Source organism: Anabas testudineus, chromosome 7 (assembly GCF_900324465.2).
Source record: "Anabas testudineus chromosome 7, fAnaTes1.2, whole genome shotgun sequence".
Classification (NCBI taxonomy): Eukaryota; Metazoa; Chordata; class Actinopteri; order Anabantiformes; family Anabantidae; genus Anabas; species Anabas testudineus.
The window spans coordinates 21,586,922-21,601,268 of record NC_046616.1 but is presented as its reverse complement, the minus strand read 5'-3'; the positions used below and the strand labels follow the sequence as shown (position 1 = coordinate 21,601,268).

General features: G+C 44.4%; 2 protein-coding genes across 7 annotated transcripts in view; both read right to left on the bottom strand.

Annotated features, from left to right (window-relative positions):
* Nucleotides 1-18: 18 nt before the first annotated feature.
* hipk1a (homeodomain interacting protein kinase 1a) lies at nucleotides 19-11,886 on the bottom strand. Of its 5 annotated transcripts, none has more exons than XM_026367990.2 (17): nucleotides 11,566-11,886; nucleotides 9,943-10,679; nucleotides 9,465-9,838; nucleotides 9,244-9,367; nucleotides 7,539-7,658; nucleotides 7,339-7,425; nucleotides 6,842-7,023; nucleotides 6,586-6,736; nucleotides 6,269-6,473; nucleotides 6,023-6,141; nucleotides 5,121-5,258; nucleotides 4,006-4,157; nucleotides 3,706-3,858; nucleotides 3,187-3,357; nucleotides 2,903-3,096; nucleotides 2,552-2,682; nucleotides 19-2,364 (listed from the first exon to the last, which is right to left on the bottom strand). In XM_026367990.2, exons 2-17 carry the CDS (start codon nucleotides 10,675-10,677, stop codon nucleotides 1,927-1,929), a joined length of 3,474 nt encoding a protein of 1,157 aa, XP_026223775.1. In that variant the 5' UTR covers nucleotides 10,678-10,679; nucleotides 11,566-11,886; the 3' UTR covers nucleotides 19-1,926. The 5 variants fall into 5 exon arrangements, with proteins under 5 accessions (XP_026223775.1, XP_026223774.1, XP_026223773.1 ...); XM_026367989.2 differs by having other exon boundaries at nucleotides 4,006-4,154; nucleotides 11,571-11,886; XM_026367988.2 differs by having other exon boundaries at nucleotides 11,571-11,610.
* Nucleotides 11,887-13,009: 1,123 nt separating this feature from the next.
* The window catches only part of LOC113167820 (arf-GAP with coiled-coil, ANK repeat and PH domain-containing protein 3-like), a 49,590-nt gene continuing 48,252 nt past the window's right edge, over nucleotides 13,010-14,347 (bottom strand). For both annotated transcript variants that reach the window (XM_026368692.1, XM_026368693.1), the window contains exon 25: nucleotides 13,010-13,881. In XM_026368692.1, the coding sequence (XP_026224477.1) occupies nucleotides 13,775-13,881 (107 nt within the window). In that variant the 3' untranslated portion in view covers nucleotides 13,010-13,774. The remainder of the gene's footprint in view (nucleotides 13,882-14,347) is intronic.

Below are 14,347 nucleotides of genomic sequence, written 5' to 3'. Positions count from 1 at the left end.
ATCATCAACGACTCAGAATTCTGTTTTGAGAAGATTTTATTGCGTATATACGGGTTAAGGTTCATTGTGCGTTCTATGTAATGTAGCACTTCACAACACAGCAGGATTGTATGAACAACCATCATTTCACCAAACCAATATTTAGTTTGAAGCAGTAACATACTGAACATCACTTCAAATTTTGTAACTCACGTTTGTCTGATTTCATTATTCACAGTTCAAACTTGTCAATGTGAATTTTACAGCTGTCATCTAAATGGCTTTGACTTGTACAAGATTAAGGGTGAGCTCCAATCTGACTTTATGCGCACGCTTTACTTCACAGACATCACTTCACAAGACAAAAGGTTTTTACAGTTTCCCAGTATCATCAAAGTGTTTGTCCTACAGATGAAACGTAACATTACGAATCCTTCTGCGGCAACGCCGCAGTTTAGCAGCCTCGCCTCAATGCTACTCCATGTTAGACACATGCAACCTTAACAGTAACTTTAAACTGGAAAAAAAAATACCACGCCCTACTCTACACCGACACGTACTGCCTCATTCAACGCACTAAACATTTAAATATAATTAGGTCAATGATGAGTACTGAAACAGAATGAACATGGAAAACACTGGAAGAACACAGTGGCACAGTATACAGTACGTAGCTTACACCCTCCATATGTTTCTGTAGTACACAAAACACACAGTACATTCATTAAAAAAACACGTTTTACAATGTGCTGAAAATTAAAATAAAAGAAGTTGGCTTCAATAAGTGAGGCGAGTTTTGTATGTAAATGCAACTTAAGAAATTATTTGATTTAGAAAAGAGGCAGCAAAACACACCAAATATGGAATTTTACACATTAATAATCCAGTCTATCATTAATATTGCGGTAGTAACCCTCACGTTTGGTTCCATTCATTTGGGGACGGTGTATGAAAAGGGTTCAGACTCCCCACATGATTCTTCACGTGTACAGTTCATTCAAAAGATACTGGAATGGCAATGCTAATTCATTTGTTTTTGCAGTGAACTAAAAACATGTAGGTTTAACTGCAGAGATTTTACGTGATGCTATGTACAGGTTGTTACAGCCGACAACATACTGTGGAACCTAGTACAATTTGTTATTTTGTTATTATATTACCCACATTTTAAGTGAGCTAAAAACCAGAGAGACGTTTATGGGAGAAAAGCGATACAAGTCCTTAAAAAGAAAGAAACCACTGGTGTACTGAGCAACATACATAGAACAGATCAGCCAATGAAACTAAAAACAGCAAATGGCTTGGCTGCCTCTGAAAAAACTAATCTTTATTAGCGCTAGAACTCAATGATGGTGGCAGCAGGGTGAATTCAGAGGTGTACAGATACATTATAGCTGTTACTCCACAGGGAAATGCATCAAAACTCACTTGGAGGAGCTTCATCAGCCAGCAGGACAGTGATCTACGTCAATCAACAACACCTTAACCAGCTGAACATGCCTGCTGTACACCTGCTGGAGAAGCAGTGTACAGCAAAAATGAATAATTCATAATTATTAGCCTCAACACCCCAATACTTTTATCAGGGACTGTAAATGTATTGGCTCTTAAAGTGAAGATCGGACAACTTCTACTCCACGTAGTTTCAGTACAGAGCCAGCACAACTTTGTTCAAATATGTCCGACAGCACTGTTCATCACCGTTAGCATGGTGGTGTGCAACATAAACCCCAAAGTAGGACTAATTATATGACGTTGATTAAAATATAAATACATTCTGTCATTATTTAATCCAAAATAATGAGAGAAAGTTCGAAAAACAATAAGACAAAGTAAAAAGTCCACTTGAAAGCAAGTCCGATCGCTGTGGTGAGCTTGTGCTCTTCTCTAGTCTCGGTCTCCATTTGGTCTTCATGCTGAGCTTCTGTCTCAACCAGCCCTCAGTCTTCACAGGTAGGGATACTGGTTGAGTTTTCGCTGGTATGCGGCACTGGAGCGGTGTAAGGGCTGCCCTCCAAGCTGCGGCTGCGGCTGCGGCTGCTGCTGCTGTTGTTGGTGGTGGTGGTGGTTGCCGTACTGTCCTGCAGCAGACCCTCCCAGGCCTAAGCTGCCATTCTTCTGGAGCAGCGCCAGCGAGGAGTAAGCCCCGGTTGCTCTGCTGTGGTGGGAAGGACCCCCTTGCATCTGGTCCACAGCTTGGGACACAGAAGCCAAGGCGGCAGATGCAGGGTAGGCGTACAGGTTGGGGGTGGAGCTAAAGAGGCTGTTCTCATGAAGCCGGTAGGATGAGTGGGAGGAGACGGGAGGGGGGTATGTGGGCTGCCGCCTCAGGGAACTACTGCTTCCTGTTTGGTCGTGGGATGATGACATCACAGACTGCTGTACCTGAAACAACAGAGAACAACAACAACAAAGGAAGTTTCAGATTCACGTGACCTGCACTTCAGGTACACCGGTTAATATCAGCTGGCTGCTGAAGCAGTAACTGGAAATCAATCATGCATGAGCTGATATTGGAACAGACGCAGAATCCTAACTATACAGTTTTCGGGCTGGTTTCCAAAGCTGTTACCTGACTCAGGTTAAGAGGCTGAGATCTGCTGGATGCGGCCCGTTGGTGACGGTCGGTGCTGGAATCTCCTGGCCGACTGGACTGCTGAGTGGACCCCTTCTTAGACTTTCCAGAAATGTTTGTAGCTTGATCTGCCAACAGTGCAGAACCACACAGAAAACTGTGAGAGCTAATAAGAAGACATATTACAGGCACAAGCTCAGCTGATGATTAGTGCTGAGGTTACGGGTTACGGATTGGGTTAAGACCCAATCACATTTACTGTATTTCATTATTTAACAGAGACTAAACAATACAAATAACACCAGTCGCTAATTCTAATACAAAGAACTGTGGCCTGCCGCTGAGGACCTGGAGCTGTTGGAGCTTTGTGGCTTGTGCTCTCTCCAGGCTGGCTCTTCACTGAGGGCATGATGATGGCCAGAGACTTGGTGGGCTGTGAGGTGGTCTTGGGACTAAGCGGGCTGCTGGTGGATGAGTCAGAGTCATGGGAGTCGTGTACTGTCACACAGCTGATCACGTTGGTCCTCTGGCTTGTTCCAGTGCTGGAAGAAAAAAAAGAAGAGTCCACATTAGCAAAATAAAGAAGCTGTGGAGTTTACTGAAGTCCCTGTAGAAGGTGTAGAGGAGCTCACCAGGCAGCAGGGAACTTCCTGTCGTTCTCGTCCTCGGAGTCACTGTGGATAGTGATGATGCTGACGGCGGGACTTGGTGTGTCAGAGATGACAATGGGCTGAGACTGGTCACCAGCAAACGCAGAAGTGTTGTGGACCACAGACGTGGCTGAATGCATTGACAACACAGGTCTGCAGGGGGAAAAAGATGCTCTCTCAGTTCCTGATTCCAAATACAAAATCTATTTGAATATTTTAGATGTTTACAGCTCAAGCTTCAAATTATTGTTCATCATTACTGATTATTACATTTTTTATAACAGCGGAAGTAATCTAGTTTTCAATTAGTCATTTGATTAAATGATTGAACTCTGGATTAATACTCTTTTGGTACTCTAGTATTCCAGACAGCAGGGCCAATAGCAGCAGCTAAATGAAGCACGGTGCCATAGAGGAACACGCTTTGTATTCCATTAAATTTGCCCCGTCCTTTATGTGGATGGATTCATTTTGATGATGTCTGATAGTCTGACGTCACACCTGGCTTTGCTCTCGGCATGTCGAGCCTTTGACCTCTTGCCCTGTTGGGATCTTGAGTGAGCGGCCCCTGAGGTGTGGTTTTGAGAGCCAGCGTGTCGCCCAGCACCAGAGTCCTGCTGACTGACACCATCATACTGGCTGCCATGACGACTCCTAAGAAAAGAAAGAATCCATTGAAACTTAATTTAATCACTTCTGTGTTATCACATTTACCAATCAACCCATTACATGTAATTAGATTGAGTTGAAGCTGCATTTAAAACAGTATGAAGACAGCGAGTGCCGTCTGACCACACTTACCTCCAGCCAGAAGCTTGCTGACTGTCAGAAGCAGGGGCTCCCATGGGTGAGTCGGGCACTACAGCCTGCCCAGGATTATGGATGGCCATGCCTGGCATCTGCTGCCACGTGGAAGGGATGAGGATCTGCTGTGTGCCTGCAGGCCAGCCCTGCTGTGAACATGTGCACATACACACATAAACATCTTTTTTTTTTTTTTTAACTATGACCCTTGGTCAAATCTAAACTTCAGCAGTAACACTGTGAGAAGAAAGAAAGAAGAAAAACACTTTGAATTATTTGCTCAGAGAATCTCACATGCAGTTCGTAGATAAAGATTCCCACCCCCGTCCGACACCAAGTCACCCAGAACATGCCACGTTAAAACTAAACCCTGCTACAGCAACACGGTGAACAAAGACACAGATGAAGTCACCGTCTGCAGACTGATTCCTGTGCTACGAGAGCTGCTTATGTTACTGCTGAGGAGAAAATGTCCTAAAAACAACTTAAAAATAGCAAACAAAACTCCCAGTAATACAGAAAAACACATTTCATTGTGGGTCTAATGCCAGGCATGCATGCCATACAGTCCCAGAGAGGGTCCAGTAGAAAAACAACTAACCTGAAATTGGAAGGAATGTGTTAGTCGAGATAAGAGGAAGAACAAGAAGGCTGTTCTCACCTCTTCAGTTACAACTCTGGCATTTGGCACGGCTCATAAAACACACAGAAACCTCCATGTTTGCAAGCTTCCATCCTTCTCTGTATTTTATTAGTGCACTAGCTAAAGGACCCATATATATTCAATATATACACTCCTCAAATTAGACCCACAGGAAGCTTTCATATGTACACTGAGGTGCTATTGATTGAGCAATATTAAACAGGCAGAAATAAGACGATATGGTACAAATATAATAAAAAAATCTGCTGGACTTTGGTAACAGACCAGTTCTAGGTATTTTAAACTCAGTGAAATGTATTTCTCTATGAAACACTCTATGGACAGAAGCAAAAGCCAGGATGTGAGTTGCACATGCGTCCCATGCTCTGCTGCACACCAGACATTCGTGTGCTAGAAGGGAAAGAGAAGATGTTTCTACAAAGGTGGCAGTTGATGGTGGCGTTTTTACCAGCATGGAGGCATCGTGATCCAGAAAGCCGCAGAGGTTTCCACCCCTACAGCCAGCTGGAAGCCGGACCGAGCCTAAACGTGGCATTCCCGCCACTGAGGCGAACAAGCTGCCTACCAACAGGGGGTCCAGGGAGGCCTGGGAGGAAGTGTGGGCGGAGGCGTTAAGACACATTTGGAACAGTCCTGCTTCATAGTCTACTGAATCTCTAAGAAGAGACTTTGAATCAACAGTTTTCCAGAACATCAACACTGATATTCACAGTCCTGAAATGTCCACTGACTTCGTGGAAAAGACTCCCAGACCTCAGCATCAATGATACCCTCACAACAGACCACAGATGCTGGCTTTGCACCTTTTGCTGATAACAACCTGGAGCCTGACTCCATTAGGTAATAACAATGTGGTTATGTGGCTGGTTGTCATGGTGGTATGAAGGTTTCCCATGCTGCCTGAGGGCCTGGAGGCCACGGGTGGAAAGACACATTCAACACTGGTTTCTGCTGTTTATTCACTGAGATTCCCCCAGAGACCCTGAATCTTTCCACACTATTGTGAACTGTAGATGGTGAAAGACCATGAGAAAGACTGATTGATGCTGGATGCTCCTATTATACCCAGTCACAAGCTCACCTGTGTATATTGTTCTTATTCTGCCTCTTTGTACTTTGACATGTAGAGTTTGAGCAAACTGACAAATCACAGATCTTAGTTTTTATTGCATTTACAAAAAGCCACTCTCTCAGTGACAGAATGCTGCTCCCATGCTACACTGAAACTGCCAACCTGCTCCTTCAGTATTGCTGTTGGTATTTCATGTCAGCCTCATTGTTTCGTGTTCAGTCACACTGAAAGCATTCAACTGGGGAAACACGGCTCCAGAACAGTGCAGTGGGTCCTACCTGTGCCAGCATGCCAGGCTGGATGTGAAGAGACTGGGATGACTGGTTCTGAGGAACTAAGGGTACCGAGTTGTCCATCCTCACTGGATAAGCAGAGGGTTTATTGGAAGTTTGAAGACCTAGAAGGAGAAGATGGCCGTTAGAGAAATCCTACATATACAGTCGTACATGAGACATTAACAGATTAACATGTGACAGTTGAGATTGTGATTGGCTTTGAAGCCACAGTCTGTATTTCACTCTCACCCTGTATGGTGGGGGGGCAGACTATGAGTGTTTGCTGGAAGGGTTCAGTCTGGGCACAAAGCTGGGTGGGTCTGGTCTGCAGGGGCACACCCTGCTGGGCCAGGCCGGGGATGTTTATGGTGGCCTGCTGGTAGAGGCCCGGCTGGTAGTTGAGCAGCGGGACGTTGCTGCTGAGAGACAGGGACTGTCCTCCTGTAGAGGCCATCTGTAAGACACAACACGCAGAAGACGCTCTATTAATGCTTGAGCACAGGCCACAACTACAAGTACTACATGTATGTATGTGAATATTTCTATGTACACATCCCGATTATCACCTGATTGTGCTGGTTTAATTGGCTACTGAAGGTTACAGTGAGGTTGGTGGCTGCACTTGGGGTGTTGTTGCTGGCAAACATATTCTTTCCATTTTCAAACGCGCTGCATCTGCGTTTGCATATGTCCATATTTTGGAAGCAGGACTTGACGCTGTAAGAAAAAACAAAAACACGTGTCAAACAGGACAGTTGGACTCGTGGACATCAAGTTCAGCTGCAGCTGAGCATCAGCACAGTCCTGCACTTGCTGTCTTACTGCGAGCTGTGAGGGAAGTGCAGCAAATGCGTCATGGTAACAAAGGGGTGGTTGAGCGTCTTCATGGGAGTTATCCGTTTGTCTGCGTCTAGTGTCAGCATCTTCTTCAGCAGGTCGATGAATTCCCGTCTGTCAGCCTTCTCTGCCAAGATGTCCGTCCCCTCCAGATTCGTCATGTTCACCTGCGGAGGAATGGGGAGTTAGAGTCAAACTCAACGATGCTTTGCCCGGGACATTTAAATTAACCAGCTGCAGCATAAACTGGATGAGCTGGTTTGAAATTAAAGGTGCAAAGTGTGAAATTTGAAAGATTTAGCAGCATCTAGTGGGGAGCTGGCATTGGCAGCCTGCTCCCTACGTAGATGTGACAGCCTCATTCTAAAATAAAGAAAACTCAACAGTAGGTTTTGTCAGGTGATTACACACTTCTACGTCATTCTAGTATTCATATGTCCCTGAATCTTACACGCTGCACCTTTGAAACGTTGTCCCCCTACCTGCATCATGTCATCTAGACAGTTGAAGATGTATTTTCTCGCCTCCTTCGACTTGATCCCCATCTCTGCTTCGTGCTCTGCAGGTGTCTGGAGCAGCGTAACCACAGAACACTTCAGTACACGTGCTGTTGCACACATTTTACAGGAACAGGAACTTTTGTTTGTTTTCTTTGTGGCCTGATGTCTGCAGAGCAGCTTACCTTCAGTCTCCAGAGGGGGTAGCTTGAGTCAGGGCCTCGGTTGAAAAAGCGGCTGGTCTTGGTTCCCGCGCTCAGCAGGTACTCTGCCGGAAGGCCCTGGGTCTGGGAAATGTAACGAATCTGAAGTGGAAAAAGTCACTTCTCAGTTCAGACAAATTCTAACCTTATGACTGTTATTTCTGATCACTAGCAGTTCATACCATTAAGATTATTTTTTCCAGGTGTTTACACCTAAATCTGATACACAACTTAGAGGACAGCACCTATTAACACTGATTATTCAAACAATAAATAGCACTGAGTGTCTACGTTCATAATTCTGGGACTGATGAGACAAAGATGAACCTTTACCAAAGAGATGGAAAGGCTAAAGTTTGAAGGAAGACAGGATCTGCTCATGATCCCAAAAATACAAACTCATCTGTGGAACACAGTGACGGTCATGTCATGGCTTCTTCTGGGACAGGCTTATTATTCCTTATTGAGGATGCAGCACATGATGGCAGCAGCCAAATGAACTCAGAAGTCCACAGAAACATGCAACCAAACTGACTGGGAACACCATCATGCAGCAAGATAATGACCCAAAACACACACTGCCAAAACAATAAAAGAGTTCATCAGGGGCAAAAGTGGAAGGTTGTAGACTGGACAAGTCAGTCTCCAGACTTAAACCCTATAGAACATTTTACTTGCTAGAAGACTGAAGAGAGTAACCACCCAAAAAACACAACAACTAAAAGAGGCTGCAGTGAAAAAGCATCACAGTAGAAGAACGCAAAGGTTTGGTGATGTGAGCGGGTCACAGGCTGGATGCAGTCATTGCAAGCAAATGATTTTCATCTATATATTAAGTCTTATTTTCTTTAAGACTATCTGTTCCAATACTTTTCCTATGTTCGAAGTTGTGTATCGGATCCAGACGTAAACACCTGGAAATAAAAGCTGAAATGCGGATCTTTTGTCTCATATCAGCTGAGGCTGTGTCTTTTTTTCGATCACATATCTGTGATAGGTGTAAGCATGTAAAGGTGTCCTGATGTGTCCAGAACGAGGTTATTACATGAAGGTACATCATCAATGCAGAACGCGATGGCTGGTTTGAATCAGGAGCTGCATGTGGAGCAGTATATTAGTCATTCAGCCAATTTGTCCTTGAAGCATGGCCTGTGCTGTCCACTTGTGATCCCAAGACACATTTTAAAAGAACTGCAAACAGACACTATATGTGGGCCTGGTGATGAGAAGCCTTTAAGAGGACAAGTAGTTGAGATAATGAGCGGTTTACTTTCATTAGCATAAAAACTGGAAACAAGAGGAAACAGCTGTTCTAACTCCGACTACAAGAACCTCTAAATTATACACATCTTATCTTGTTTAATTTGTACACAGCAAATTCACCAGGGCATGAAGTAATCTGGTGTCTGACAAAGCTTAGACAGTAAAAAAAAAGGGTTATTTAAGTCGTGATAAACAGTCTGAACAGTAATTATGAGCCTTTATGTAGTGTTCATCTTACAGGCTTCTCCCAGTCAGAACCTGCACACAGCAGACATGAAGATACAGTAGGCGCTGGTTCTGGACATGTAGCTGTCTCATCACCCAGACTACATTACTACAACCCTTTCTATTCCTGTCATAAACATATATCTCTGAACATGATTTTATTGCCATATCTACAGTGAGTACGGGGGCTGCAGCTGACCTGGTCGTACTCCGAGGCACCGGGGTAGAGGGGCCATCCTAAAAACAGCTCAGCAATCACACATCCCAAAGACCACATGTCAATGGCTTCACAGAAAGGAAGACCCAGAATGATCTCTGGAGCTCTGCAAGCACAAACGACAAGACCACAGCTTGTAATTTACATGTTACAGACATCATGGCCTGATGGATAGCCTGTCCAGTCCAGGCTGGCATTCTCACCTGTAGTACCGAGACTGTAGGTAGGTGGAGCAAACTGCTTTGGACACGTGGCTCGCAGAGCCGAAATCAATGACTTTAACTCTGTACGGCTGCCTCAGAGGGTCCACCAACATAATGTTTTCAGGCTTAAGGTCGGCGTGGATCAGCCCCAGGCTTTTCAGCTTCATCAGCGCCGTGGCGACCTGCTGCAGAATCGGCCGAATACATTTGAGCAGCAGGGGGCTGAACTTGCTGTGCTTCAGGAAGTCGTAAAGGTTCTGCTCCAGCATCTCAAACACAAGGCACGTGTGGTTCTTGTGCTGGAAACACTCGTATGAGCGGACAAAGTTGAACTCGTCAGCGTTCTCTGTGCTCAGCCTGCTCAGGATGCTCACCTACAGGGAGGAGAGAGGAGAGATCCATAATGCATAATCCAGAAAACACCAAGTAGCCCTCCATTCCTGTTGAGTAGGTTTATTCTTTAAAACATCATACTCACTTCTATTTGACCTTGACGCGCATAAGAAGGGTGGTTCTTCAAGATTTTAATTGCAACTATCTCATTTGTGCCCCGCTTCCAGCATTTTGCCACCTGACCAAAGGTGCCGCGGCCCAGGAACTCGAGCACCTCATAGCTGTTGGACATGGAGCACAGAATCTCGTGCTGGACCAGCTGGTAGTCCCCCTCGCTGTGGGAGTTGCTGCTCTTCGTGGTAGAAGTGGAATGTGCTATGGACTGAGCTGTGGTGGTCCCCCCTGCTCCACCAGTGCGGTTTGAGACCACGGGGGCTGAGAGCTCCTCCAGTATCTGGACGCTGTCACTGCTGTCCACCTCCTCGCTCTTGCGCTTCAAGCTGTACTGCTTGTGGTAGAGGTCGCACGGCTGCGAGGACGACTCTGCATCTTTGACACGACGGCTGGAGGAGGAGGATGAAGAGGAGGAGGAGGGAGGCCCACGCAGGCTACCCGTGCTGTCTGCTGCACGAACCACCGTCTGCTCCCGGGAGCCTGCGGTCGGCGGGGGCACCTGGTTGGAGTTGTACACTGGGTTGAAGTTGGAACCGGAGGTGGAGGCTGCAGCTCCCTGGGTAGGGCTCTGCTGGTAGTAACCGTCTCCCAGGTTGGTATGGTTGGACACATCCCAGGCAGAGTTCTCCACCTTGAGCCTCTTTGAACGAGAGTAGGCACTGGAGGACACAGAGGGAGAGGAGAACACCTGGAGCTGCGACGCCATGTCTGTGAAGCAGATTCAAAACCGACAGCAGCCATAAACAGGACATCCACAGTAAAACACCCACAGACAAGAATTAATAATCCATCCTCTACTGAAGATGATGTGTATAAGACACAACACAGCTGTAGAGCATCAACACTCAGCTGAATAAAGTACTGATCGATCTGTATTTATTCATCGTTTAGAACAGTTTTGTAACAACATGACATGACAACAGCTCCTACAGGTGAATATGCTGCTTCTCTTTATTCTACATTAAAGGAAACTAAAGGTCTGCTGACATAGGCTGTAAGAACCAGAAGTGGATATTTATTTAGGTCAATCAGATAATATTGGTTTAGTAGACTAATACTGATACTAATACTAGTTTATTGCACAAATATTAACAAGAGTAGCACATGTTCTGAAAACATTACTATTAAAGCAAAGTTGTAAATATTCCCAATAACATCATGTATTCATGTGTATTCAATTATTCTGTATAAAACTCTAACTAATTACTGATTTATTGATTGATTGATTCATGATTATTAGCCTTCATTAGTGGAGTAAATAGATTTACATAGACATACATACATAGAAATACAGTAAATAGTAAGTTGAGCTGGGAGATAACTAAACATTTCATTTTCTGTGTAAGGTAGTACAGAACAGTACTAATACTGTTATTAATGTTGCTGACTGACATGGTCCCTCCGTCCAGACCACAGACTGGGTCTAGATTAAAACTAAGACTAACTTGTTAATGATGGACAAACAGCATTTGTGAGGAGTGGATCACAGGTGTCTCTGTGTCACCTGGATCCACATCCCGGAGTCAGCAGTGTGACCGCTCCTCTCAGCTCCTCTCAGCTCCTCTCAGCTCCTCTCAGCTCCTCCAGCTCTCACCTCACCTGTATCTGATGGCTCAACACACCGCAGCCGATCTGACATTAAGGCCTCGTCATGTTGTCGCCGGGCTCCGCGCTGCTGCAGCCGATCAGCTGAGCTGCTAGCCGCCGATCGCCGCAGCTCCGACCTGCGCTAACTAAGCTAACAGCTAGTTAGCTACAAGCATCCGAGTCACATCGCGTGTTCAGAGGGCGAAATGTGCACAACGTCGGCGGAAACGTCCGATCTCATCCTAACGAGCAGCGTCTCCTGAGCAGACAGACCTCCATCACCGCCGCGCTGAGCGTCTGCAGCCCAGGGACGGAGCTTCCTGCTGAGGCGACGTAACGGCGAGACCCGCCTGACGTCAGCGGCGCCGCCGGCTGGCTGCAGCGACCCCGTCGAAGATCGTCTATTCCTCCCTGAGTATTACTCTGTGTCTAAAACACGGGACCACAGTTTCTGACAGAGACGCATATGAATCAGTGACCAGAGCTGCAGGAGCCTCCTCCATAACTTAAGTAGTCCATTACTTAAGTAATCCCTAACTTAAGTAATCCATAACTTAAGTAATCCCTAACTTAAGTAATCCATAACTTAAGTAATCCCTAATTTAAGTAATCCCTAACTTAAGTAATCCCTAATTTAAGTAATCCCTAATTTAAGTCATCCCTAATTTAAGTAATCCATTACTTAAGTCAAAGTGACAGTGTCACAGTGTGAAAAAGCAAACTGGAGTTTATTATGAAGAAAAACCCCCAGTTGTATGATACCTATAAATGGTGTAATACATATTATGTTGGAAGGTTTTTACTACAGTTATGTGTAAATTGCCATTTACCAGTAGTACATTAGTTACTGTGGTTTGGGGAGTCAGAACACATTTAGCTTTAAATATTTTAAATAACATTTCTAAATATGCAGTGGTTACATCACAATGTAACATTTGCTCAGATAAAGAGGGAAATTACTTTTCTAATTACTAATTACTAAGTAGAATTCAGTTTTGTGCTCTGGCCAATGTATTACAATATCTTTTAAAAGCATATTACAAAGTAGGTGTAAAGTAGCACGAAATGGAAAGTCTAACGTAATTACAGTGCTAAAATAAATGTGCATAGTTACGTACAGTAGTTGGGTTTCCCATTTCACATATTTGTGAGTAACAGACAGTAACACCACACATATATTCATTTCTAGCATGTGTGGGTTTTACAGACAATTTTAAAGCATTTGATTTCAAATGGCCTTTAACCTTTTTGTTGTCTTGCAGACAGAAACTTTGATTAAAGGGTGTTAAATCTGGATCTCATAACCATCACCTACCGTTTAATTATAAGGTGAGATATAACAGGTGAGACGATGCCCAGTGATGTTTGAGACGACAATCTCACTTCAACACAAGAGGGCACCGAAGTCTCAGCTAGAAAGAAGGTGTGACGCAGACATATCTCTCAGACCATCTTTATTTGATCCATCTTTCACCAGTATCCCTGCTCATTCTGATATATTAGCATTTTCTGCTACTACAGCATGTATACAGTAACATAAGCACTGCATTTCATAGTGGTACTGCAAAGTACATTTAAACAACTTATTACAAAGACTACACCAGCATAGTCAATGCACGATAGCTCGGCCATATGAAAATAACTTCAAATACACTGACAGTGGGTTGGTGATGATAGCTAATAGTGATATGACACTTTTTATCCATACAATGCTGCAGAATTCAAGTTTAAAAGTATAAAATGTAGTGGGAGTAAATGCATGCAGTAAAAATGATAAAAAAAAACATTAATGAGATTCCTTCAACACAACAGACACTGATGAGAATGAAGCAAATAATGATTTATACAAAAAAAAGCTAAAGAAAACAAGTGCTTGACATTTTCTGTGCTAAAGCAATTAATATTTATTGACACATATACGAGGAAAAGACCAGCAAATCCTCATGGAACTAAGTCCTATGAAAATAAAAGATTCTTAAACACTGGATGATATCAGCATCATAAAGTTATCATCACTTTATTACTTAAATGCGCTTTAAAGGAGACTGAGTACTGGACTAAAACAGGCTGAGTTGAGTATTATGATGTTGGAATTAGATGGGTTTTTGTTTGTTTTGTTTTAAACAGCATTGTCTGGACTGTAACAGGATGAGGTTTCTTCCCTGGATCACCGTGACGAATATCTGGAAAGCTGACGCTGACGCTCGGCCCTCGGACTACCTGAAGGAGTGTCGAAAGTGCACGCTCCTTCGCTTCAGCTTCTCTGGGTTGTGTGAAGCCATGTGGGAAAATTCACGGAAGATGTCGAGATATGTGGTGTCTCCTGATGAAGAGCACACAGGACAATACTGATGACAAATGATGCCACGTGTTGCACAACAACTAAGACCAAGACACTTTTTTTTTAACAAAATCCATAAACTGTTTTACTGAGGTTGGAGTCTAGTTTGAGTTTGACAAACAGCAGCCCTGACTGTCACAGAACGAGAAGTCTGGTGCTACAGCTACTGAACAGTCAAAACGCCTTTTATAAGAAAGTCAAGAAAACAAGCAGTGAGAGCAGTCAGACAGCAGTGTGGGCCCCGGCTAAGAGGAAACCCTGTGAATGGAGAGGGGGAAAACAGGCAGAGGCACCGTGAAGCTTCCTTCTTTCAGCTCTCCAAATACTGAGCCTTTGCTTTTCCTGTGGCCATGGTAACCGCTGAATCCACGGCCACAACAAAAGCAGTTGAACTCTTTTTGTGTCGCATGAGAGCTCCCAGGCTGGGCTAATTAAAAAGGGGAACGAG